At 52.8% G+C, this 25,303-nt stretch overlaps 1 protein-coding gene across 1 annotated transcript in view; it reads left to right on the forward strand.

Annotated features, from left to right (window-relative positions):
• The window catches only part of ABCD1 (ATP binding cassette subfamily D member 1), a 209,234-nt gene that overhangs the window by 97,181 nt on the left and 86,750 nt on the right, over positions 1-25,303 (forward strand). Inside the window, exon 5 of the mRNA XM_078664579.1 lies at positions 4,771-4,865. Coding sequence (XP_078520705.1) covers positions 4,771-4,865 — 95 coding nt within the window. The remainder of the gene's footprint in view (positions 1-4,770; positions 4,866-25,303) is intronic.

Genomic DNA, 25,303 nt, shown 5'->3' on the forward strand with positions numbered 1-25,303 from the left:
TATGCATATTATCTATATATATATATATGGTTATTTTATGCATATTTATATGTATTTATATGTATGTATGTATGTATGTATGTATGTATAGATAGATAGATAGATATTATTGGCTATTGCTCCGGGGTCCCGCACGTGGGCGGGACTATTCAGTGCTTATGACTTTGATGAGTATACCCCTGGAAGAGAACTAGGATTACAGGTAAGTAACTAATCCTTGTCAGAATCCATTCAAGACCACTCTACAAGGACATGGAAGTGGGTGTTTGGCTGAATCTGCTTGCATTGTATTGCATTTATATAGTGCTTCTTGCCCCTGGTGAGGCGCTGCTGAGAGTTTTCACACTTAATGCCTTACAGCTATCCAATAGGTCACTTGAGATTACGTTTTTGCTCCTGTGCAAATATCAACAAGGGAGTTGTTATCCATCGACTGGTTACAAGTGACGTCATTTGCTAATCGGATACTTAGAGTATGGTATTACTTGAAGAGCTAAACGTCCCCTGGTGCATTTTTGTTACATTTGACCTTCTTGTGATCAGATGGTGCAGTAGAGTCAGGAGGCAGGTGAGGTGTGACTGAGCTGCCAAAAACAACATACAAAGTTCCAGGTGTCTTCACAGCCCCAGGCCTGGTATTGTCTGCAGCATTTCCCGCTTTCCTTTCTTGCACTATAGTGAAATGGGTGTGGGTCAGCACAGGCACTGTCGGCACCCGTAGGTACAGTCTGTAGAGTCTGCTAATGATGGCTGCCTGTGGATGTTATCTACAGCCCTGAAAACAGTGGGCGGGTCTTTAAGGAGGGGGCCTGCGTGACGTCATATGCAATGAGAGCACAGCTCCAGTATCCTGTCATGTCACTAGAATCCCTCCTTCTGGGTCAGACATCTGGGAGGTGAATAGGTATTTTTTGTGAAGGCCGTAGTCTGGCTTGGGGCGTGAGGCAGACACCACTTTAGTAGTACTGACCGTAAGCGGGCTCAGTGGTAAGTTTTTGGGACTGGCCGGTAGGCCACCTCTCTTCTAACTAGGGTAGACTGTAAGACATAGGAACGGGTCCTCCTCCAGAGGACGTTCTGTGGCCATATAGGGACTGTCCTCATATAATGTGGCGCACCCCAGTGAGTAGGGCTAATCGAGAGCTGCTACTTTTAGAGAACTGTGACTTCACAACAGTAAAAGCCATTTGGTTTCACTTCTGCCTCGTGAGATCAGCGCATTACTGCATTTTGAAGTGTGGACGTTTCTTAATGATGTCCACTTTTCACAAGTGAGGGTCGTCGCCATGTGCTTTGCACAAAGGTAGGGTTGGATTGGCACTTCACTGCATAACTCATTCCTGAAATTCCAGCCTAGTCATACAGCGGGCGTATGTCATGTTATGTGTGCACTTTTTGAAGAGCGCACATAACTATGTCCCAGTGAAGAGACAAGTGCAGAAAAGTTAGTAAAAAGGAGGACGAGAGGTAGGAAAACTGTGAGTAAGTGATGAGCGGGGATGGAAACCTCAAAAGAGTGAGATGAAGACTGGTCTAGCAGGGTGATTGAAGAAAGGGGCGGCAGGTAGAATTGGCACTACCACCCCTTGAGATTCGGCAGTGCCCTTGGCAGGCTTCTTAAAACATTTTGGGCACTACTGCATTTTTGTTCTAACTAACCTCTTCCCTGGTACTAACCTTGGCTGTGCTGATGGGGAAACCATTTTGCCACAGGAGAATTGCTGCCCTTCACTCTGCCCCACTGGGAGAAATGCCTTTTAAAAATCCCAAAGCATGGAAAATTAAACCTATTTGAAATGTCGCGTCAGAATTTAAAGGCTGTTAATGTGGTTGTGCTTCTTAATAGGCCTTTTAAGTGTATATTTCAGAGTTCATATTTGCCTGGGTTGTTGCCAGGTATTTCGTGTATATTTTTGTGTCTGACGATGGCACAAATCTTCCACGGCGTGGAGAGTTACATTTGGGTGCTTTTCGGTCCTCCAAGGTTCTGCTTGTAATGATGCTCGGTGTGCCAGCATGTCAGGGCATTCCCACACCGCACTGAGTTTTGATGAGTGTTAGAAATGGGATCCCTGGCTGGCCAGGGCTTGCGCCAAAGTCAGTCAGAGACCACCACTTCCACGTCAGGGCAAGGGAGTTTCACGCCAAGATAACCCCTGCTCACCCCCTTGGTAACGTAGCACGAGCAGTAAGGCTAAACTCTGAGGCAATGTGAGTTAAGTGTTTACGCACGCACCCCAGAAACAACATCCACAGGCCCACCACAAACACATTAGATAAAACCACACACTTTACAATGTTCCATCAGGCACGGGCAGAATTTACAGGGGGTATGTACAAGCAGGGCCACATGGACCACTGTCAGGAATCAGCACTTTTAGAACTAGAAATACTGTTAGAATTAGCACTTAGAACATAGAGTATAAATCACTTTAGCACACAACCAGTAACTACTGGTAACCGGTAAGTACCACCTATGCAACCCTAACCACCTTAAGGAAAATGTCACGCAGGGAACCAGGACCTCACTAGCAACACCTGTACTAGGAGAAAAACAACCACCTAAGTATCACCATACATTTAGGGGTATAGGCATGGAAACAAAACACATGATGCATAAACATACATTCAGCAGTGTAGGAACAAGGCACATGATTCATCAAAACACATTCAGAGGTGCAGCACAGGAGAACACATGACGCATAAACACACGTTCAGCGGTGTAGGAAAGCAACTTTGTACATGAGTCATAAAAACACATTCAGAGGTACCAGAACACAGGGTGCGCAAAACATACAACACACAGTACATTTCCTAGCACCCTAAGAAGCACATAAATCAGCATTTAGCGCAGAAATCACATTAGTACATAAATCACTTTAAAGTCCAGGTTGCGCCAATACCTAAACGTAGCAGCTGCCCACTACTTGCTGGGCAGCTGAGGACAGGGACAGAACAGGGCCTAAACGCTGCAGCTGGCACTAAGTGCTGCGCAGCTGGGGAAGGCCAAGGTACCGATGAAGGAGTGCGCCCACTCCTGAGTCCAAAGAACAAGTCCCCTGAAAGAAAGACCTGAAAGGTGCAGCTGCCCACTACTTGCTGGGCAGCTGGAAAGCAAAAGTGCGACATGGGCCCTCACTGGCCCCCAGGACAAATGACTGAAGAAGGGGTCCCAGAGGTCCGGGGCATCCAGGGGCCAGCGCACAGGCAGGAGACCGCCCCCATGGCGGTCCCACCTGGGCCCGCCAGCAGCAGCCCCCTCCTATTAGGACACAAGCAGCCAGGTCCAAAGGAAAAGTCCATCCAGCATCCAGGGGCTGGGCAGGGCCCAGGGAGGCAAGCCTTCCCCTGGGCCCCAGCAGCAGCACGCCCCTGGTAGATTCAAGTCAGGAAACAAGAACATTTTGTAAGGGGACACAGCCCCTTTTTATACAGCAAATTCCTTTGTCTCAGGGTGCAGGGTACAGGGTGGGGAAGAAACCAGTTGCAGCTGGTTTTGGAGTTCTTTGTTTTCCCCAGCCACCCTTTCCATTCACCAGGCAGGCTAGTTGCACCACAGGGGGCGGAGCCAGCATTGTGTGGGGAAAGCCCAGCCCTATTCAGGACCCAGGTGCACCACTCCCTCACATCACACATGCTAATCTCAACACTCACCACCGGCTGACCCATCATGACTCATGGAGCCTGGCACCCCAGCCTGCACCAGCCAATCACACGCCAGCACATTCACTGCACAGACAGGCACACTTCCAGAAGTGGCACTTTCACACTAGACACATACACACCGCATGCATCGTTGCACAGCATTCAATCACATGAGTCTGCACATACCAGATTCAAGCCTGTACACCCCACGCATCAGGAACTACCAGGGACACCTACATTCCCCATGCATTCCTATGGGAGGGCAGGCCAATCTCACGCACTCAGGGAGCGCACGCACTTTACACTGCGCCACAGTGTCAAAGTGTGCAAAGACCAGCAATCGCTATAATTATTTAATAATACCAGGCAAAAAGTTCAGGGGTGAACCTGCCAGAAGGGCCAAGTCCACCAATGAGTATGCAGCCTAGCTGGATCCTTGTTTAAGGTGTCATTAAGTGAATGCCGACCCCTGGCTCCCATACAGATGGGTTGTGTCCAGAAGGCCCAGGCTTCTCTTTGGGTCTGGGGAGTTCAGTGTCTGTTCATCCTGTCATGATTGAATCATCCACCCTGCTGTCGGTCGTCCTCTTCCTTCTTTCCAGGTTTCCAAGCGTTGGTCACTTCTTAGGTTTCACATTTGTGTGTACCAATTATGAGAGCTTCCATATGGTAATCTGTTCCGAGTAAAGTTCTGGTGTGATTTGATCGTGGACACATATATTTGTTTTCCTGGCTGTCCTGCTTCTCTTCCAGGGGATCCTCATCAGTAGTCATTAGCACTGAATAGTCCCACCCATGTGCGGGGACATTCAGTACTTACGACTTTGATGAGGATACCCCCTGAGGAGAGCTAGGATTACAGGTAACTAACATCCAATTCTTTCTAGTCCCCTCCAGAACCACAGGTCAAACGTGTGCTTTGTTGGCCGGTCTTAACATCCATCCCGCGTCGTGGTCCATGCCTCTGCCTCTGGTTCTTGTAGATAAAATCAGTGCTTTTCAAAATCATATCCAAGTCTTTCATTGCGGCCCTTCCCAGCGGCTTCTCTTGCTACTAAGCTGCTCTTCTGTTATGCGTTCCCCATGAAATAGTCACTCATCCTGCTGCTGTGATCTCTCTTCCAGGCCAGGTGGTGGACGTGGAGAATGGTATCATCTGTGAGAATATCCCCATCGTCACGCCGACGGGAGACGTGGTGGTGGCCTGCCTGAACATACGGGTAAGGAAGAGTGGATGGAGACGGGTTACAGGGAGTGGGTGGGTCACAGTAATATACAAGTATTGGGGTGTAAGGTGACTGATATGGATCCACTGGTATACAGGTAAGGAAGGAGTCTGAAGAGAGGGACTGCCAGGAGCGGAAGGAACAGCCTACATGCAGATATTGAGATGGGTTCAAGAAGAAGAGTAGCTGGGAGTAAGAAATCCACTGGTTACGTGTAGGTAAGCGGTTGAAAGAGTTGTGCTCAGAGCGTGTCGGTACATGTGGGTAGAGTAGTGGTACAGGGACTGGGGTGTCCACTGAATAACGCAGGTGTGCAGCTGGGTTACATAAGACTAGGGAGTGTAAGGACACTAGTACAGGGAGTGGGATGTCTGTCTGTTACATGGAGGTGTTTTAGGAGTGTAAGGACAGTGGTACAGGGAGTGGGACGCCTGTCTGTTACATGGAGGTGTTGTAGGAGTGTAAGGACACTAGTACAGGGAGTGGGACGTCTGTCTGTTACATGGAGGTGTTGTAGGAGTGTAAGGACACTAGTACAGGGAGTGGGACGTCTGTTACATGGAGGTGTTGTAGGAGTGTAAGGACAGTGGTACAGGGAGTGGGACGCCTGTCTGTTACATGGAGGTGTTGTAGGAGTGTAAGGACACTAGTACAGGGAGTGGGACGTCTGTCTGTTACATGGAGGTGTTGTAGGAGTGTAAGGACACTAGTACAGGGAGTGGGATGCCTGTCTGTTACATGGAGGTGTTGTAGGAGTGTAAGGACACTAGTACAGGGAGTGGGATGTCTGTCTGTTACATGGAGGTGTTGTAGGAGTGCAAGGACAGTGGTACAGGGAGTGGGACGTCTGTCTGTTACATGGAGGTGTTGTAGAAGTATAAGGACAGTAGTACAGGGAGTGGGATGCCTGTCTGTTACATGGAGGTGTTGTAGGAGTGTAAGGACACTAGTACAGGGAGTGGGATGCCTGTCTGTTACATGGAGGTGTTGTGTAAGGACACTAGTACAGGGAGTGGGATGCCTGTCTGTTACATGGAGGTGTTGTGTAAGGACACTAGTACAGGGAATGGGACGTCTGTCTGTTACATGGAGGTGTTGTAGGAGTGTAAGGACACTAGTACAGGGAGTGGGATGTCTGTCTGTTACATGGAGGTGTTGTAGAAGTATAAGGACACTAGTACAGGGAGTGGGATGTCTGTCTGTTACATGGAGGTGTTGTAGGAGTGTAAGGACACTAGTACATGGAGTGGGATGCATGTTACATGGAGGTGTTGTAGGAGTGTAAGGACACTAGTACAGATAGTGGGATGTCTGTCTGGTACATGGAGGTGTTGTAGGAGTGTAAGGACACTAGTACAGATAGTGGGATGTCTGTCTGGTACATGGAGGTGTTGTAGGAGTGTAAGGACAGTGGTACAGGGAGTGGGATGTCTGTCTGTTACATGGAGGTGTTGTAGGAGTGTAAGGACAGTGGTACAGGGAGTGGGACGTCTGTCTGTTACATGGAGGTGTTGTAGAAGTATAAGGACATTGGTACAGGGAGTGGGATGCCTGTCTGTTACATGGATGTGTCGTAGGAGTGTAAGGACACGAGTACAGGGAGTGGGATGCCTGTCTGTTACATGGAGGTGTTGTGTAAGGACACTAGTACAGGGAATGGGACGTCTGTCTGTTACATGGAGGTGTTGTAGGAGTGTAAGGACACTAGTACAGGGAGTGGGATGTCTGTCTGTTACATGGAGGTGTTGTAGAAGTATAAGGACACTAGTACAGGGAGTGGGATGTCTGTCTGTTACATGGAGGTGTTGTAGGAGTGTAAGGACACTAGTACAGGGAGTGGGATGCCTGTCTGTTACATGGATGTGTCGTAGGAGTGTAAGGACACGAGTACAGGGAGTGGGATGCCTGTCTGTTACATGGAGGTGTTGTGTAAGGACACTAGTACAGGGAATGGGACGTCTGTCTGTTACATGGAGGTGTTGTAGGAGTGTAAGGACATTGGTACAGGGAGTGGGACGTCTGTCTGTTACATGGAGGTGTTGTAGGAGTGTAAGGACACTAGTACAGGGAGTGGGATGTCTGTCTGTTACATGGAGGTGTTGTAGAAGTATAAGGACACTAGTACAGGGAGTGGGACGTCTGTCTGTTACATGGAGGTGTTGTAGGAGTGTAAGGACACTAGTACAGGGAATGGGACGTCTGTCTGTTACATGGAGGTGTTGTAGGAGTGTAAGGACACTAGTACAGGGAGTGGGATGTCTGTCTGTTACATGGAGGTGTTGTAGGAGTGTAAGGACACTAGTACAGGTAGTGGGACGTCTGTTACATGGAGGTGTTGTAGGAGTGTAAGGACACTAGTACAGGGAGTGGGGTGTCTGTCTGTTACATGGAGGTGTTGTAGGAGTGTAAGGACACTGGTACAGGGAGTGGGATGCCTGTCTGTTACATGGAGGTGTTGTAGGAGTGTAAGGACACTGGTACAGGGAGTGGGACGTCTGTCTGTTACATGGAGGTGTTGTAGGAGTGTAAGGACACTAGTACAGGGAGTGGGATGTCTGTCTGTTACATGGAGGTGTTGTAGGAGTGTAAGGACAGTGGTACAGGGAGTGGGACGTCTGTCTGTTACATGGAGGTGTTGTAGGAGTGTAAGGACACTAGTACAGGGAGTGGGATGTCTGTCTGTTACATGGAGGTGTTGTAGGAGTATAAGGACACTGGTACAGGGAGTGGGACGTCTGTCTGTTACATGGAGGTGTTGTAGGAGTGTAAGGACACTAGTACAGATAGTGGGATGTCTGTCTGTTACATGGAGGTGTTGTAGGAGTGTAAGGACAGTGGTACAGGGAGTGGGATGCATGTTACATGGAGGTGTTGTAGGAGTGTAAGGACAGTGGTACAGGGAGTGGGACGCCTGTCTGTTACATGGAGGTGTTGTAGGAGTGTAAGGACACTAGTACAGGGAGTGGGACGTCTGTTACATGGAGGTGTTGTAGGAGTGTAAGGACATTGGTACAGGGAATGGGACGCCTGTCTGTTACATGGAGGTGTTGTAGGAGTGTAAGGACAGTGGTACAGGGAGTGGGACGTCTGTCTGTTACATGGAGGTGTTGTAGGAGTGTAAGGACACTAGTACAGATAGTGGGATGTCTGTCTGTTACATGGAGGTGTTGTAGGAGTGTAAGGACAGTGGTACAGGGAGTGGGATGCATGTTACATGGAGGTGTTGTAGGAGTGTAAGGACAGTGGTACAGGGAGTGGGACGCCTGTCTGTTACATGGAGGTGTTGTAGGAGTGTAAGGACACTAGTACAGGGAGTGGGACGTCTGTTACATGGAGGTGTTGTAGGAGTGTAAGGACATTGGTACAGGGAATGGGACGCCTGTCTGTTACATGGAGGTGTTGTAGGAGTGTAAGGACAGTGGTACAGGGAGTGGGACGCCTGTCTGTTACATGGAGGTGTTGTAGGAGTGTAAGGACACTAGTACAGGGAGTGGGACGTCTGTTACATGGAGGTGTTGTAGGAGTGTAAGGACACTAGTACAGGGAGTGGGATGTCTGTCTGTTACATGGAGGTGTTGTAGGAGTGTAAGGACAGTGGTACAGGGAGTGGGACGTCTGTCTGTTACATGGAGGTGTTGTAGGAGTGTAAGGACACTGGTACAGGGAGTGGGGTGTCTGTCTGTTACATGGAGGTGTTGTAGGAGTGTAAGGACAGTGATACAGGGAGTGGGACGTCTGTCTGTTACATGGAGGTGTTGTAGGAGTGTAAGGACAGTGGTACAGGGAGTGGGACGTCTGTCTGTTACATGGAGGTGTTGTAGGAGTGTAAGGACACTGGTACAGGGAGTGGGGTGTCTGTCTGTTACATGGAGGTGTTGTAGGAGTGTAAGGACAGTGATACAGGGAGTGGGACGTCTGTCTGTTACATGGAGGTGTTGTAGGAGTGTAAGGACAGTGGTACAGGGAGTGGGACGTCTGTCTGTTACATGGAGGTGTTGTAGGAGTGTAAGGACAGTGGTACAGGGAGTGGGACGTCTGTCTGTTACATGGAGGTGTTGTAGGAGTGTAAGGACACTAGTACAGGGAGTGGGATGTCTGTCTGTTACATGGAGGTGTTGTAGGAGTGCAAGGACAGTGGTACAGGGAGTGGGACGTCTGTCTGTTACATGGAGGTGTTGTAGGAGTGTAAGGACACTAGTACAGGGAGTGGGATGTCTGTCTGTTACATGGAGGTGTTGTAGGAGTGTAAGGACACTGGTACAGGGAATGGGACGTCTGTCTGTTACATGGAGGTGTTGTAGGAGTGTAAGGACACTAGTACAGGGAGTGGGATGTCTGTCTGTTACATGGAGGTGTTGTAGGAGTGTAAGGACACTAGTACAGGGAGTGGGATGTCTGTCTGTTACATGGAGGTGTTGTAGGAGTGTAAGGACAGTGGTACAGGGAGTGGGACGTCTGTCTGTTACATGGAGGTGTTGTAGGAGTGTAAGGACACTAGTACAGATAGTGGGATGTCTGTCTGTTACATGGAGGTGTTGTAGGAGTGTAAGGACAGTGGTACAGGGAGTGGGATGCATGTTACATGGAGGTGTTGTAGGAGTGTAAGGACAGTGGTACAGGGAGTGGGACGCCTGTCTGTTACATGGAGGTGTTGTAGGAGTGTAAGGACACTAGTACAGGGAGTGGGACGTCTGTTACATGGAGGTGTTGTAGGAGTGTAAGGACATTGGTACAGGGAGTGGGACGCCTGTCTGTTACATGGAGGTGTTGTAGGAGTGTAAGGACAGTGGTACAGGGAGTGGGACGCCTGTCTGTTACATGGAGGTGTTGTAGGAGTGTAAGGACATTGGTACAGGGAGTGGGACGCCTGTCTGTTACATGGAGGTGTTGTAGGAGTGTAAGGACAGTGGTACAGGGAGTGGGACGCCTGTCTGTTACATGGAGGTGTTGTAGGAGTGTAAGGACACTAGTACAGGGAGTGGGACGTCTGTTACATGGAGGTGTTGTAGGAGTGTAAGGACATTGGTACAGGGAATGGGACGCCTGTCTGTTACATGGAGGTGTTGTAGGAGTGTAAGGACACTGGTACAGGGAGTGGGACGTCTGTCTGTTACATGGAGGTGTTGTAGGAGTGTAAGGACACTAGTACAGGGAGTGGGATGTCTGTCTGTTACATGGAGGTGTTGTAGGAGTGTAAGGACAGTGGTACAGGGAGTGGGACGTCTGTCTGTTACATGGAGGTGTTGTAGGAGTGTAAGGACACTGGTACAGGGAGTGGGATGCCTGTCTGTTACATGGAGGTGTTGTAGGAGTGTAAGGACAGTGGTACAGGGAGTGGGATGTCTGTCTGTTACATGGAGGTGTTGTAGGAGTGTAAGGACACGAGTACATGGAGTGGGATGTCTGTCTGTTACATGGAGGTGTTGTAGGAGTGTAAGGACACTAGTACAGGGAGTGGGACGTCTGTCTGTTACATGGAGGTGTTGTAGGAGTGTAAGGACACTGGTACAGGGAGTGGGATGCCTGTCTGTTACATGGAGGTGTTGTAGGAGTGTAAGGATACTGGTACAGGGAGTGGGATGCCTGTCTGTTACATGGAGGTGTTGTAGGAGTGTAAGGACAGTGGTACAGGGAGTGGGATGCATGTTACATGGAGGTGTTGTAGGAGTGTAAGGACACTGGTACAGGGAGTGGGACGTCTGTCTGTTACATGGAGGTGTTGTAGGAGTGTAAGGACAGTGGTACAGGGAGTGGGACGTCTGTCTGTTACATGGAGGTGTTGTAGGAGTGTAAGGACACTAGTACAGGGAGTGGGATGTCTGTCTGTTACATGGAGGTGTTGTAGGAGTGTAAGGACACTAGTACAGGGAGTGGGACGTCTGTCTGTTACATGGAGGTGTTGTAGGAGTGTAAGGACACTGGTACAGAGAGTGGGATGCCTGTCTGTTACATGGAGGTGTTGTAGGAGTGTAAGGACACTGGTACAGGGAGTGGGATGCATGTTACATGGAGGTGTTGTAGGAGTGTAAGGACACTAGTACAGAGAGTGGGATGCCTGTCTGTTACATGGAGGTGTTGTAGGAGTGTAAGGACACTGGTACAGGGAGTGGGATGCATGTTACATGGAGGTGTTGTAGGAGTGTAAGGACACTAGTACAGGGAGTGGGATGTCTGTCCGTTACATGGAGGTGTTGTAGGAGTGTAAGGACACTAGTACAGGGAGTGGGACGTCTGTCTGTTACATGGAGGTGTTGTAGGAGTGTAAGGACACTGGTACAGAGAGTGGGATGCCTGTCTGTTACATGGAGGTGTTGTAGGAGTGTAAGGACACTGGTACAGGGAGTGGGATGCATGTTACATGGAGGTGTTGTAGGAGTGTAAGGACACTAGTACAGAGAGTGGGATGCCTGTCTGTTACATGGAGGTGTTGTAGGAGTGTAAGGACACTGGTACAGGGAGTGGGATGCATGTTACATGGAGGTGTTGTAGGAGTGTAAGGACACTAGTACAGGGAGTGGGACGTCTGTCTGTTACATGGAGGTGTTGTAGGAGTGTAAGGACATTGGTACATGGAGTGGGATGCATGTTACATGGAGGTGTTGTAGGGGTGTAAGGACATTGGTACAGGGGGTGGGATGCCTGTCTGTTACATGGAGGTGTTGTAGGAGTGTAAGGACACTAGTACAGGGAGTGGGATGCCTGTCTGTTACATGGAGGTGTTGTAGGAGTGTAAGGACACTAGTACAGGGAGTGGGACGTCTGTCTGTTACATGGAGGTGTTGTAGGAGTGTAAGGACACTAGTACAGGGAGTGGGACGTCTGTCTGTTACATGGAGGTGTTGTAGGAGTGTAAGGACACTGGTACAGGGAGTGGGGTGTCTGTCTGTTACATGGAGGTGTTGTAGGAGTGTAAGGACACTGGTACAGGGAGTGGGATGTCTGTCTGTTACATGGAGGTGTTGTAGGAGTGTAAGGACACTGGTACAGGGAGTGGGATGTCTGTCTGTTACATGGAGGTGTTGTAGGAGTGTAAGGACATTGGTACAGGGAGTGGGACGTCTGTCTGTTACATGGAGGTGTTGTAGGAGTGTAAGGACATTGGTACAGGGAGTGGGACGTCTTGTCTGTTACATGGAGGTGTTGTAGGAGTGTAAGGAAAGTGATACAGACAGTTGTGTCTGCTGGTTAGCAGTGTAGGTGAGAAAGGCCGGCTTGGTGAATAAAAGTTAAAACTACAATGCTTTTACTTGTGCAAACATTCATAGAAACGGCTTGAACATTCTCCAGCAGTAATACAAGAATTTGAATTTTACTTCCTCCAAGTCTCCGTACCGTAACTTTAAAAAAGCAGCTCAAATTCCTCCCTTTCCGTAACATTTTACCTGAGTCTGAGTGGCAGCTGGTGACATTTTCATTCTGATGTGACTTCCAGGAGCAGATTCCCCACCTTTTGACTATTCCCCAGGAATCAGACTGAATCAGACAACTTTTCAGTAGTACCCCCATCTGCCGGAAGGTGGCACCTTGCAGCTCTGTACGGTTGCCATTCTGCCCTAGAAGTGACTTGCAGACCTATATTGGTGCCTCTCCTGCATCCTTACGTTCCTTCTTTCTGCGCCTCTAAACACAGATTCAAAGCTTCTCTGGCCTCTGAGACCACTTTTTCAGATTTTCCTCACAAATTTTCAACAATGTTAAAAGGATATCACCCCCTAAGACTAGAGGGTTGAAACCTTGTAAGGACTGTCGCAAACAGATGTTTGTGGCAGATTCCCACCTGGTTTGCCTGTGGTGTCCTGGGTCGTTGCAAAACTCAAAGGCCTGCAGAGACTGCGCGTTGACTAATCCGAAGGCCAACAGCGAATGGGACATGAAACTCCACATCACCAATCACAGACGTAGCACAGAGACTGCTCCAATTCAAAGCTCGTTGCCGGCTCCTAAGGCCATGTCCTCATTGGGCTCAAGATCCTCGGTAAGCACAAGAAACTAACTCCAAGCGGAGTTTCGCTCCTTCACACTATTCCCTTTTCCTTGATGAAGCGCATTTGCGGTGCCGACAGTCCCATTCCCGAAGTCGGCTGACTTAATTGATTCCGCAGCTGATTCCAGCACAACCGGAGTTTCTGGGGCCTTCAGCCGCACTAGATCAGAGTTTCGCTCAGCTATGCTTCAGTTCTTTACCAACTCCCTCTAATGTGTGTTTGAGACACATGGAGCTAAGAGGCCTCCCACCTGGAAAACCACCAGCGGGGTTTGCCCTTGCAGCAGCTGGACCCTCTGAGTCGCTTCTTCCCTCTGCTCCAGTACTTGCGCCGCCTCTGTGCCTATACCCACTCTGGGCCCAGTATGTTGACGCTGAGGCCCACTTTGCTGCCCGAAGAGTTGGCCACAATTGTCCTTTCCCGCACCTGTTCGAATTCAACTGGAACCACAGCTAAATCTGACCGAGGTTTTTGCGCATTCCTTCCCACTGGGCAGGCAGCTCCCTGTCTTTTTGGAACGGACTCTGATGAAGATTATGACCAGGGTGATGAGCTCGCTAAGCCCTACGCCGGATGGCAAATAGTATGAGGACTTGCAAGATGCTAATGAGCTGGACACTTCCCCCATGTAAGCCGTTCTCCCCTCCAGTCCTGGCCTCAGAAGAATCTGTATCCTAGGCTATGGTTATGCATAGGACGGCTGAAGTCCTTGACCTGCACCTCTCTACTATGGATGCTAAAACAAATGTACTGATGGAAGTCCTGCAGCCTGGTCAGACGGCTTATGAGCCTCTCCTGCGTTTTTAATGCGGCCTTAACAGACACCTTGGCAGGCTTGGGCTAAGCCTTGTACTGCCTTCCTGTAAAGTGGCAAATTGCCTGATGCCATGACCCTGCTCCAGACGACCCTCCTTTGTTGCAGCATCCTTCTGAGAGCCTCATGGTGCAGGCCTTCACCAGTCAGACCAACCTCGACAATTTTCCTACTGCTCACTCTGACCGGGAATCAAAGTGAGTGGAGACATTCGAAAAATGCCTCCTGTTTGCTGCGCCATTATACTCATGCTCTATGGAATTTGGTGGTGCAAGTCCTCCCAAACGTTCTTGACATCCTTCGCCCTGTCTGTCACAGGCCATTCAGGATGGTCATGATACGGCCACATTCACAATTTGTTGTGATTTGGACACCGCAGACGGTCGGACGAATTATTGGCACCAGTGTCACCCTTCGTCGCCATACATGGTTTGATCAACTAGTTTCTCGGGCAATGTCCAGTCTACTTGATGGACATGCCGTTCGATGGAATTCTCCTGTTTGGGAGCCACATGGTGGGAGGCAGAACCCACAGAGTATCTGGATTGGCAAGCGATCGCAACCGACAGGCGGGCCCTCCAAATTGTTCCCAAAAGCTATGCCTTACCCTTCCTTTTGTCCCCGCTGCACCATCCACCGTCTACCCAATGACTGACAGAGGACCAGCTCTTCATTTTGTGGCAGAAAGTGCAAGCCGTTTTGGCCACAGGGGCTATGGAGAGGGTGCCTGTGCCAGAAGAATGACATGGTTGTTATTCCCACTAATTTTAGGTGCCCAAGAAGGACGGAGGTCTTTGGTCTATTCTAGACCTACCCCCTCAATGTTTTCCTTCAGAAGAAGTTCAAAATACTCACCCTGGCTCCGGTCTTATCTGCTCTTGACCCTTGTAACTAGATGGTGGCACTTGACCTGCAGGATGCATATTCCATATTCCCAACCTGCTGGCCCATCTGCAGTTCATGGTGGTAGAGGAGCATGTTCGGTTTGCTGTGCTCCTTCTGGTCTCACGAGTGCCCCCAGGTATTAACAAAAGTGATGGGGGAGGTCTGGGGTGTCTGTCTTCCCCCTACTTCGATTAGCTGTTGAAGAGTCAATCAATCAATCAATCAAGGCATTTATAGAGTGCACTACTCACCCGGAGGGTCTCAAGGCGCTTGGGGGGGGGGGGGGTGCCGCTACTGCTCGAACAGCCAGGTCTTGAGCTTCTTCCTGAAGGAGAGGTGGTCTTGGGTCAGGCGAAGGTCGGGAGGGAGGGTGTTCCAGGTCTTGGCGGCCAGGTAGGAGAAGGACCTTGCTCCTGTTGTCGCTCTTCGGATGCGGGGGACGGCGGCGAGGGCGTGGTTGGTCGATCGGAGGTGGCGTTTGGGAGCTTAGAAGTTGAGGCGGTTGTTGAGGTAGCTCGGGCCATGGTCGTGTATGGCTTTGTGTGCGTGGGTGAGGAGACGGAAGGTGATTCTCTTGTTGACGGGGAGCCAGTGCAGGTCTCTCAGATGTCCGGAGATGTGGCTGCGTCGGGGGATGTCGAGGATGAGTCTGGCTGAGGCGTTCTGGATCCGCTGGAGTCTCTTCTGGAGCTTGGCGGTGGTTCCGGCGTAGAGGGCGTTGCCGTAGTCCAGTCGGCTGGTGACGAGGGCCTGGGTGACCGTCTTCCTGGTCTCGGTGGGGATCCACCGGAAGATCTTCCGTAGCATGCGCAGGATGTTGAAACAGGACGCGGAGACGGCGTTGACTTGTCTGGTCATGGAGAGGGAGGAGTCCAGGATGAAGCCCAGGTTGCGTGCGTGGTCTGTCGGTTTTAGTGCGGTGCCCAGGGCGGGGGGCCACCAGGAGTCGTCCCAGGCGGAGGGCGAGGAGCCTAGGATGAGGACTTCCGTCTTGTCTGAGTTCAGTTTCAGGCGGCTGGTCGTCATCCACTCGGCTACGTCTTTCATCCCTTCGTGGAGGTTGGTTCTGGCGGCGGCTGGGTCGTTGGTCAGGGATAGGATCAGCTGGGTGTCGTCGGCGTAGGAGATGTTGAGGTTGTGTTGGCGTGCGATGGCCGCAAGGGGGCTCATGTAGACGTTGAAGAGGGTGGGGCTGAGCGAGGAGCCCTGAGGAACGCCGCAGATGACTTCCGTGGCTGCAGATCTGAACGGTGGCAGGCGTACTCTCTGTGTCCTTCCAGCGAGGAAGGAGATGATCCACTCCAGAGCCTTTTCCTGGATTCCGATGTTGCTGAGGCGCTGCACTAGGGTGCGGTGGCAAACGGTGTCGAACGCCGCGGAGAGGTCTAGGAGGATGAGGGCTGCTGTTTCGCCGTTGTCCAGCAGGGCTCGGATGTCATCGGTGGCAGCGATGAGGGCGGTCTCGGTGCTGTGGTTGGCTCGGAAGCCAGACTGTGAGGGGTCGAGGGATCCATTCGTCTCGCGGAAGGTGGCCAGCTGCTTGTTGACGGTCTTCTCGATGACTTTGGCTGGAAACGGGAGGAGCGAGATGGGGCGGTAATTCTTGAGTTCGGTGGGGTCCGCTGTTGGTTTCTTTAGTAGAGCGCTGATTTCGGCGTGCTTCCAGCTCTCAGGGAAGGTGGCGGTGTCGAAGGAGGTGTTGATGATGTCCCGCAGGTGGGGTGCGATGACGGCGTCGGCCTTGTTGAAGACGTGGTGAGGGCAGGGGTCTGTCGGAGATCCGGAGTGGATAGAGTTCATTGTGCAGATGGTGTCTTCTGTGTTGATCTGGGTCCAGGCGCTGAGGGTGGTGGTGGGGGGCGTTGGTGCGGTCGTGGGGAGCGTTGTTTGTGGGCTGAAGCTGTTGTGTATGTCAGCGATCTTGTTGTGGAAGTAGGAGGCGAGGGAGTTGCAGAGGTCTTGCGACGGGGTGATGTCGTTGATTCCGGCGTTGGGGTTGGAGAGCTCTTTCACGATGTTGAAGAGTTCCTTGCAGTTGTGTGCGTTGTTGTCCAGCCGGTCCTTGAATGCTGATTTCTTGGTGGCGTGGATCAGTTAATGGTGCTTCCGGGTGGCGAGCTTGAGGGTGGTCATGTTGTCCGGTGTTGGCTCCCTTCTCCAGGCTTTCTCGAGGGCTCGGCAGTTCTTCTTGGAGCTCTTGAGTTCGTCGGTGAACCATGGGGCCTTCTTGCTGCCGGGTCTGCTAGGCGGGGTCCTCAGTGGGGCGAGGTCGTCTGCGCAGTTGCTGATCCACTTCGTGAGGTTGTCGGCGGCCTGGCTGGTGTTCGCTGAGCTGGCGGGAGGGTGTTGGCTCAAGGAAGTGGCGAGCTGGTTTGCTGTGATCTTGTTCCAGTTTCTTCGAGCAACCTGTTGCTGGTGGTGGGGGATCGTGGATCTTCTGAAGGTGAAGTGGACGCAGCTGTGGTCCGTCCAGTGGAGTCCGGTGGCGTGGCTGAAGATGATGTCCTTGCTGGAAGAGAAGACAGCGTCGAGTGTGTGTCCGGCGAGGTGGGTGGGGGTGGTCACCAGCTGCTTGAGTCCGAGGATGGCGAGGTTGTCAAGCAGGGTGGTGGTTTTGCGGTCGTTGTTGTTTTCCAGGTGGAAGTTGATGTCCCCCAGGAGGATGAAGTCAGCGGAGGGGAGGGCGTGCGGGCTGATGAAGAGTGTCTCACCAAGGCAGTCGTCAACCACCTCCAGGTGATGGCAAACCTCCTGGTGTCTTTGGGGTTCACTATAAACATGCCAAAGTCGCACCTGACTCCTTTTCAGATGTTCCACCTTCATCGGAGCCATTCTGGACGCGGTCTGGTGTCATGCCTTTTACCGCTGAAAAGAGTCCAGGACATTCAGGCTCTGATCCTGATCTTTCAGCCTCAGGCCTGGATTACGGTGCGGTCCACTGTTAGGCTGCTGGGACTGATGGCCATCTGCATCCTGCTGTTCGGGCAATCCAGGTGGCACATGCAATAGGATCTGAAGTCCCAGTGAGCCCAACATCAAGGGCACTCCGACCACATCCAGATTTTGGAGGAGACTGCAAAAGATCTGCAGTGGTGGCTACTGGACTATGAGTGGGTCAGCAGCTGACCCCTTCCTCACCCAGACTTGATAGTGGTGACCGATACTTCATTTCTGTGCTGGGATGCCACCTTGGAGAGGTAAAGATTAGAGGCCTCTGGTCTCCGGTAGAGTCCTGGCCCCGTATCGGCGTTTCTGGAGCTCAGAGACATTCACTTGGTGCTGAATAACTTCCTAGAGCCCATCAAGAGGGGGTTGGTACAGGTACTCACATAACACCCCCACCATGTGGTATTGCAACAAACAGTGCGGGTGGGGGTTATGGACTCTGTTCCAGGAGGCCTTACACCTCTGGAATTGACTGGATCACCAACATATTTTCCTTGTAGGCTTCCACCTGACCGTGTCTTTCAATGCCAAGGCGGATCACGAGTGGCAGTTGCACCCAGAGGTGACGCAAGATCTCTACCGCAAATGGGGAGAGCCTTGGCTAGATCGGTTTGCCACCACACAGACCCTACCATGTCCGCACTTCTGCATGTTGGAATTTCCAAGGTGTGTCTCGCTTAAAGACATGTTCTGTTCGAGTGGAACTCTAGACTCTTGTATGCCTTTCCACCAATACCACTCTTGCTCTGAGTTCTCAAGATGATCAGGACATTCCTGGTCCAAGTCACCCTGGTGGCTCTGGACTGGGCATGAAGCGCATGGTATCCAGAGCTCCTGAGTTTGAACATCTGTTCCACGATCAGGTTGCCCCTCCGGTAGGACCTGCTGGCGCAACAGGGCAGGATTTTGCACACCGGCTTTTGCAACCTCCACCTTCGTGCATCGAGAGTGAGTTGCGACAGCTGAACACCTTCGACCTTCCTCCAGAGTTGGTGGATGTCATCTTGGCAGCCATTTGTCCCAAGATAAAAACTGTATATGCCTATCAGTGGGACATGTTTGTGGTTTGGCGCGTCACTCACCAGGTTGACCCGCTCCAGGTCAAACTGTCTGATGTTCTACTATTTGTATTGTCTTTCGCTCAGCAAGGCCTTGGTTAAAGGTTATCTTTCTGCCCTCAATTTTCCTATGGTTGCCTGATCAGCCCTCTTTGTTTAAATCACCAGTTGTGATGTAGTTTTTGAAAGGGCTCCAACACCTGTTTCTCTCTTCTCAGTTTGTGATGCCACTATGGGATCTGAATCTTATCATTATTTGTTTAATCAATCAATCACTGCATTTCTAAAGTGCGCTACATACCCGTGAGGGTCTCAAGGCGCAGGGGGTGTGGGGGGGGGGGGGGGGCTGCGCTACTGATCAAAAAGCCAGGTCTTGAGGAGTATTCTCAAAGCCACGTCTTGAGGAGTCTTCTGAAGGCCAGTAGGTCCTGAGTCTGTCGTAGGCTGGTAGGGAGAGCGTTCCAGGTCTTGCCGGCGAGGTAGGAGAAGGATCTGCCGCCGGCGGTGGCTTTCCGGATACGAGGGACTGAGGCGAGGACGAGGTTGGCTGAGCGGAGGCTTCGGGTGGGGGTGTAGAAGCTGAGTCGGTTGTTGAGGTACGTAGGTCCGGTGTTGTGTAGTGCTTTGTGTGCGTGGATGAGGAGTTTAAAGGTGATCCTCTTGTTGACGGGGAGCCAGTGGAGGCCTCTCACTGGAATACACATTTAATGTGTACTCCAGTTGAGCCACTCCGTAGCTGTCCTTAGTGGCTTCTCACAATTAAGATTGTGGTTCTCATTGCCATCACCTCTGCACTGCATGAGTGAGCTCAGGCTGTGTTCATCCACCATCTTCCCTGATAAGCTGGTTCTGCGAACTAGAGCAACCGGTCCACTGAAAGTTGTGACTCTATTCCACGCCAGTCGAACCATCACCCTGCTGCCATTCTATCCTATACTCCGCCTCACACCTCTAAGAACCCCAAAAGAGCACAGAGCTTCTACATAGATCGTGCCAAGGACCTCAGCGAAGGGCAAAAAAAGACCAGGCAGTACAGAAGAGCACAGTCTCCCGCTCTGCATAAACATCTGCTATGCATTGGCCAAAATGCAGCCTCCACTCATTCTACCAAAGCCAAAGCTGCTACTACTGCGTTAGCACACGGAGTTCCTGTCCTAGCCATCAGCAAGGCAGCTATGTTGACAGCCCCTCGTGCATTCAGAAAGCACAATTGTCTGGACAGCCACGTCTGGCAAGGAGGCCATTGTGGCTGCTCGGTCCTGCTGGACTTTCGGTTTGAATCCATTTACAGCCCATCTCCCATAGGTACTGCTTTGGTATCTATTAAACAGTTGAGGCATCTGCGGCTAGAAGTTTCTATCAGAAGAACAAGTTATTTACCTTCAACAAAGCTCCTTCTGGTAGAGACTCTATCTAGCCACAGATTCCTCACCAACCCGCCCATCCTCCCTAAGACTCAAGTCTAGGAGTCTGCACACTAGTTTATCATGCTTTTTTAGCGCCACGTCTCATGGCACAGACAGTCACGAAAGCAACTGACAGCTGTATAGGTCCCGCACATTACTTACAGAGCAGAATGCATCAGTATGGAGCCGTTGGGCACCACCTTCTGGCACACAGAGGTACTACTGAAAAGTTAAAGTAAGAGCCCTCGTTATCAGACACAGGCATGACGAACTCTTGACTGCCATGGAAACTTTGTACTCTTTACCAATGAGACTGACCTGATTATACTCGTTAACCATACAGTTATCTGATGGGTGAGTGTGCGCAGAAGGTTCTGCGGATGGCTGAGGGTGCGTGGCGGGCTCAGTGGACTGCTAAGGGTGCACGGAAAGCCCTGTGGATGGCGGAGGGTGCGCGGAGGGCTGTGTGGTTGGCTGAGGGTGCGCGGAGGGCTGTGTGGTTGGCTGAGGTTGCGCGGAGGGCTCTGGTTGGCTGAGGTTGCGCGGAGGGCTCTGGTTGGCTGAGGGTGCGCGGAGGGCTCTGTGGTTGGCTGAGGGTGCGCGGAGGGCTCTGTGGTTGGCTGAGGGTGCGCGGAGGGCTCTGTGGTTGGCTGAGGGTGCGCGGAGGGCTCTGTGGTTGGCTGAGGGTGCGCGGAGGGCTCTGTGGTTGGCTGAGGGTGCGCGGAGGGCTCTGTGGTTGGCTGAGGGTGCCGGGGGCTCTGTGGTTGGCTGAGGGTGCGCGGGGGCTCTGTGGTTGGCTGAGGGTGCGCGGGGGGCTCTGTGGTTGGCTGAGGGTGCGCGGGGGGCTCTGTGGTTGGCTGAGGGTGCGCGGGGGGCTCTGTGGTTGGCTGAGGGTGCGCGGGGGGCTCTGTGGTTGGCTGAGGGTGCGCGGGGGGCTCTGTGGTTGGCTGAGGGTGCGCGGGGGGCTCTGTGGTTGGCTGAGGGTGCGCGGGGGGCTCTGTGGTTGGCTGAGGGTGCGCGGGGGCTCTTTGGTTGGCTGAGGGTGCGTGGGGGGCTCTGTGGTTGGCTGAGGGTGCGTGGGGGGCTCTGTGGTTGGCTGAGGGTGCGCGGGGGGGCTCTGTGGTTGGCTGAGGGCGCGCGGAGGGCTCTGTGGTTGGCTGAGGGCGCGCGGGGGGGCTCTGTGGTTGGCTGAGGGTGCGCGGGGGGGCTCTGTGGTTGGCTGAGGGTGCGCGGGGGGGCTCTGTGGTTGGCTGAGGGTGCGCGGGGGGCTCTGTGGTTGGCTGAGGGTGCGCGGGGGCTCTGTGGTTGGCTGAGGGTGCGCGGGGGGGCTCTGTGGTTGGCTGAGGGTGCGCGGGGGGGCTCTGTGGTTGGCTGAGGGCGCGCGGGGGCTCTGGTTGGCTGAGGGCGCGCGGAGGGCTTTGTGGATGGCTTAGGGCGCGGGGAGGGCTCTGTGGTTGGCTTAGGGCGCGGGGAGGGCTCTGTGGTTGGCTTAGGGCGCGGGGAGGGCTCTGTGGTTGGCTGAGGGCGCGCGGAGGGCTCTGTGCTTGGCTGAGGGCGCGCGGAGGGCTCTGTGCTTGGCTGAGGGCGCGCGGGGGGCTCTGTGCATGGCTGAGGGCGCGCGGGGGGCTCTGCGCGGAGGGCTCTGTGCATGGCTGAGGGCGCGCGGAGGGCTCTGTGGACGGCTGGGGGGGCTCTGTGGACGGCTGAGGGCGCGCGGGGGGCTCTGTGGACGGCTGAGGGCGCGCGGGGGGCTCTGTGGACGGCTGAGGGCGCGCGGGGGGCTCTGTGGACGGCTGAGGGCGCGCGGGGGGCTCTGTGGACGGCTGAGGGCGCGCGGGGGGGCTCTGTGGACGGCTGAGGGCGCACGGGGGGGCTCTGTGGACGGCTGAGGGCGCGCGGGGGGGGCTCTGTGGACGGCTGAGGGCGCGCAGGGGGCTCTGTGGACGGCTGAGGGCGCACGGTGGGCTCTGTGCATGGCTGAGGGCGCGCGGTGGGCTCTGTGCATGGCTGAGGGCGCGCGGTGGGCCCTGTGGATGGCTGAGGGCGCGCGGAGGGCCCTGTGGATGGCTGAGGGCGCGCGGTGGGCTCTGTGCATGGCTGAGGGCGCGCGGAGGGCTCTGTGCATGGCTGAGGGCGCGCTCTGGATGGGGGAGTGTGTGCGGAGGGCTCTTCAGTCTATCCCCCGCCCTTGGCACAGGCGGGCAGGTGAGGGCTGAACCGTGCGCCCTGGGGCCGCAGGTGTCGCCTGGCAGCAGATAGTGCGGTGCTGAAGTCCCGCGGTGCCTTCCTGTGCCAGGGGCAGAGCCCCCTCTTATCTCGGCCCGTCCAAGGCCGCCGCACTCTGGCCTCTTCGTTCTGAGAAGCCTTCCACGCCGTGTGCTCTTGGCACGGTGGGTGCTGTGGGTGGCTGTCGTAAGACGGGGTTACTCCTGGGTGAGCCCTGCTTCCACGACCGCTGGAGGAGGCACGGGGGCCCGTGATGCGAGAGGTACTGGAGGGTGAACGTGACCTGCCCCCACCTGAGTGAAGGCTCCAAGGGCAGGTGGAGTGGGCAAGCGATGGACGTGTGCGTGGTGTAACTCGAACAGTGCAAGAGTGATGTGTGCGTAGTGTACCACAAACAGTGCAAGAGTGATGTGTGCGTAGTGTACCACAAACAGTGCAAGAGTGATGTGTGCGTAGTGTACCACAAACAGTGCAAGAGTGATGTGTGCGTAGTGTACCACAAACAGTGCAAGAGTGATGTGTGCGTAGTGTACCACAAAAAGTGCAAGAATGATGTGTGCGTAGTGTACCACAAAAAGTGCAAGAGTGATGTGTACGTAGTGTACCACAAACAGTGCAAGAGTGATGTGTGCGTAGTGTACCACAAACAGTGCAAGAGTGATGTGTGCGTAGTGTACCACAATCAGTGCAGAGATTGATGTGTGCGTAGTGTACCACAAACAGTGCAAGAGTGAGGTGTGCGTAGTGTACCACAAACAGTGCAAGAGTGAGGTGTGCGTAGTGTACCACAAACAGTGCAAGAGAGGTGTGCGTAGTGTACCACAAACAGTGCAAAAGTGAGGTGTGCGTAGGATGTGAGTGGAGGTGTGAGTAAACTACCATGCCGATGCAGGGGCTGTGAGTAGTATGAGTGGAGGTGTGCGTAAAGTGAACGATGCAGGAGCTGTGAATAGGATGCAAGTGGACGTGTGCGTTAATTGTACCATGCCGATGTTCTAGCAGCAAGAGCTGAGAGTTGGATGTGAATGGAGGTGTGAGTAAACTATACCATGCCGATGCAGGAGCTGTGAGTAGGATGCGAGTGGAGGTTGCGTAAACTGTACCATGCCGATGCCGATGCAGAAACTGCAGAAGATGTTAGTAAGATGCGAGTGGAGGTGGGAGTAAACTGAACCATGCAGGAGCTGTGAATGGAGGTGTGCGTAAACTGTACTATGCGCTAGCTGCAGGAGCTGAGAGTAAGATGTGAGTGGAGGTGTGCGTAAACTGTACTATGCGCTAGCTGTAGGAGCTGAGAGTAGGATGTGAGTGGAGGTGTGCGTAAACTGTACCATGCTGATGCGCTAGCTGCAGGAGCTGAGAGTAGGATGTAAGTTGAGGTGTGCGTAAACTACTATGCGCTAGCTGCAGGAGCTGAGAGTAGGATGCGAGTGGAGGTGTGAGTAAACTGTACCATGCTGATGCACTAGCTGCAGGAGCTGAGAGTAGGATGTGAGTGGAGGTGTGAGTAAACTGTACTATGCGCTAGCTGCAGGAGCTGAGAGTAGGATGCGAGTGGAGGTGAGTAAACTGTACCATGCTGATGCACTAGCTGCAGGAGCTGAGAGTAGGATGTGAGTGGAGGTGTGCGTAAACTGTACTATGCGCTAGCTGCAGGAGCTGAGAGTAGGATGCGAGTGGAGGTGAGTAAACTGTACCATGCTGATGCACTAGCTGCAGGAGCTGAGAGTAGGATGCGAGTGGAGGTGAGTAAACTGTACCATGCTGATGCGCTAGCTGCAGGAGCTGAGAGTAGGATGTGAGTGGAGGTGAGTAAACTGTACCATACTGATGCACTAGCTGCGGGAGCTGAGAGTAGGATGTGAGTGGAGGTGTGAGTAAACTGTACCATACTGATGCACTAGCTGCGGGAGCTGAGAGTAGGATGCGAGTGGAGGTGAGTAAACTGTACCATGCTGATGCGCTAGCTGCAGGAGCTGAGAGTAGGATGTGAGTGGAGGTGAGTAAACTGCACCATGCTGATGCACTAGCTGCAGGAGCTGAGAGTAGGATGTGAGTGGAGGTGTGAGTAAACTGTACCATACTGATGCACTAGCTGCGGGAGCTGAGAGTAGGATGCGAGTGGAGGTGAGTAAACTGTACCATGCTGATGCGCTAGCTGCAGGAGCTGAGAGTAGGATGTGAGTGGAGGTGAGTAAACTGCACCATGCTGATGCGCTAGCTGCAGGAGCTGAGCGTAGGATGTGAGTGGAGGTGTGCGTAAACTGTACTATGCGCTAGCTGTAGGAGCTGAGAGTAGGATGTGAGTGGAGGTGTGCGTAAACTGTACCATGCTGATGCGCTAGCTGCAGGAGCTGAGAGTAGGATGTAAGTTGAGGTGTGCGTAAACTGTACTATGCGCTAGCTGCAGGAGCTGAGAGTAGGATGCGAGTGGAGGTGTGAGTAAACTGTACCATGCTGATGCACTAGCTGCAGGAGCTGAGAGTAGGATGCGAGTGGAGGTGTGAGTAAACTGTACCATGCTGATGCGCTAGCTGCAGGAGCTGAGAGTAGGATGTGAGTGGAGGTGAGTAAACTGTACCATACTGATGCACTAGCTGCGGGAGCTGAGAGTAGGATGTGAGTGGAGGTGTGAGTAAACTGTACCATACTGATGCACTAGCTGCGGGAGCTGAGAGTAGGATGCGAGTGGAGGTGAGTAAACTGTACCATGCTGATGCGCTAGCTGCAGGAGCTGAGAGTAGGATGTGAGTGGAGGTGAGTAAACTGCACCATGCTGATGCACTAGCTGCAGGAGCTGAGAGTAGGATGTGAGTGGAGGTGTGAGTAAACTGTACCATACTGATGCACTAGCTGCGGGAGCTGAGAGTAGGATGTGAGTGGAGGTGAGTAAACTGTACCATGCTGATGCACTAGCTGCGGGAGCTGAGAGTAGGATGCGAGTGGAGGTGAGTAAACTGTACCATGCTGATGCGCTAGCTGCAGGAGCTGAGAGTAGGATGTGAGTGGAGGTGAGTAAACTGCACCATGCTGATGCGCTAGCTGCAGGAGCTGAGCGTAGGATGTGAGTGGAGGTGTGCGTAAACTGTACTATGCGCTAGCTGTAGGAGCT

This window comes from Lissotriton helveticus, chromosome 10 (assembly GCF_964261635.1).
Source record: "Lissotriton helveticus chromosome 10, aLisHel1.1, whole genome shotgun sequence".
Classification (NCBI taxonomy): Eukaryota; Metazoa; Chordata; class Amphibia; order Caudata; family Salamandridae; genus Lissotriton; species Lissotriton helveticus.